The 1,126-nt window shown below is 47.8% G+C and overlaps 1 protein-coding gene across 1 annotated transcript in view; it reads right to left on the bottom strand.

The window, feature by feature from the left end:
- The window catches only part of HEBP1 (heme binding protein 1), a 5,535-nt gene that overhangs the window by 3,800 nt on the left and 609 nt on the right, over positions 1–1,126 (bottom strand). The window contains exon 2 of the mRNA XM_009322899.1: positions 977–1,115. Within this exon, the coding sequence (XP_009321174.1) occupies positions 977–1,115 (139 nt within the window). The remainder of the gene's footprint in view (positions 1–976; positions 1,116–1,126) is intronic.

Below are 1,126 nucleotides of genomic sequence, written 5' to 3'. Positions count from 1 at the left end.
AACAGCATGCTTCTTTTCTGCTCATTACTGCTGAGAGGTACCACATGGCACTGAAGAACATTTTTCTTCCCTCTTCTTTCACCAGTAGGGAACTCCAACTCTCAGGATCAGGTAGCCATAGAACCATTTGAGATCAAGCCATCTTTCTAATTTATTTTGCTTTGATACCATACTTGTCTCTGTGGCACATGTTATAGAAAGCACCCTTTCTACTACAGCAACAGCGATCATCACCTATCCAAAACATGCCGCTGTAAATTCCATTTCCCTCTGCATCCAGCTCCTATGCCCATATAGACTATACAACTCCCTCTGCCAGTTGCCTGAGAAAAATGTGAGAGCAAATGTATATGCCTCAGAACCACTCTGTAGTCTTCTCCTCCTGCTATGGATGATTACAGATGCGCATACTTTAGTGAATTGAGAATTAGAAGCAATCACTTGGAAGCACCATTATAAAACATTATGAAGTACCATTAAAAAGCAAGCTTGTTGTTCATTATCCTTTCATGAATAGCCAGAGTATATGATAAAATATCAAGGTCATAAAAGTTATTTCACTGCCTACAAGGGCATATCACAGAACCAAAGTGCCCCAGATAGATATCTGGATGTCATCAGCTACCGCTCACCCAGGGAGTTGTGATAGATATACGTGTGCCTCTCCTCATGCTATTCCAGCTGCGAGGTAACTCATTCCTACTTAAACAAATAATTTTTGAGATTTTACCCTGAAACAGAGATGGGTTAGGAGTGGACTCATAGCATGAGTTGGCTGGGCATGCTTTGACCTGTGGCAAGTTTATTTTTCCCAGCGAGGGGCCATCCCCATCACAGACCCCTGGCACTGGGAGGCACAAGCCAGGCGAGCCCACGGTGCCGTCGCCTCCATCCACCTGGCTTTCACCAAGCCTCTCCTAGCGGTGGTCAGCCACAAACATCCGCCAAGCCCTGCGGGGCAGGGAGCATTTCTCACCTTTATCGTTGGTTCCTCCGACGTACTTGAGGAGCTTGAGCACCCCTTCCTTCGAGGCTTCGTCGAATGGCTTCCCCGTCACCTCCACCGCCGCAAACCACCCACCCTCGCACACCCTCTCCTCGTAGCTGAGCTGCCCCTGGGGGCGGG

The sequence above is a fragment of the Pygoscelis adeliae genome, unplaced genomic scaffold, assembly GCF_000699105.1.
Source record: "Pygoscelis adeliae isolate BGI_AS28 unplaced genomic scaffold, ASM69910v1 Scaffold60, whole genome shotgun sequence".
NCBI classification, from domain to species: Eukaryota; Metazoa; Chordata; class Aves; order Sphenisciformes; family Spheniscidae; genus Pygoscelis; species Pygoscelis adeliae.
The sequence above is the reverse complement of the archived record's forward strand: the minus strand, read 5'-3'. Positions and strand labels throughout refer to the sequence as shown.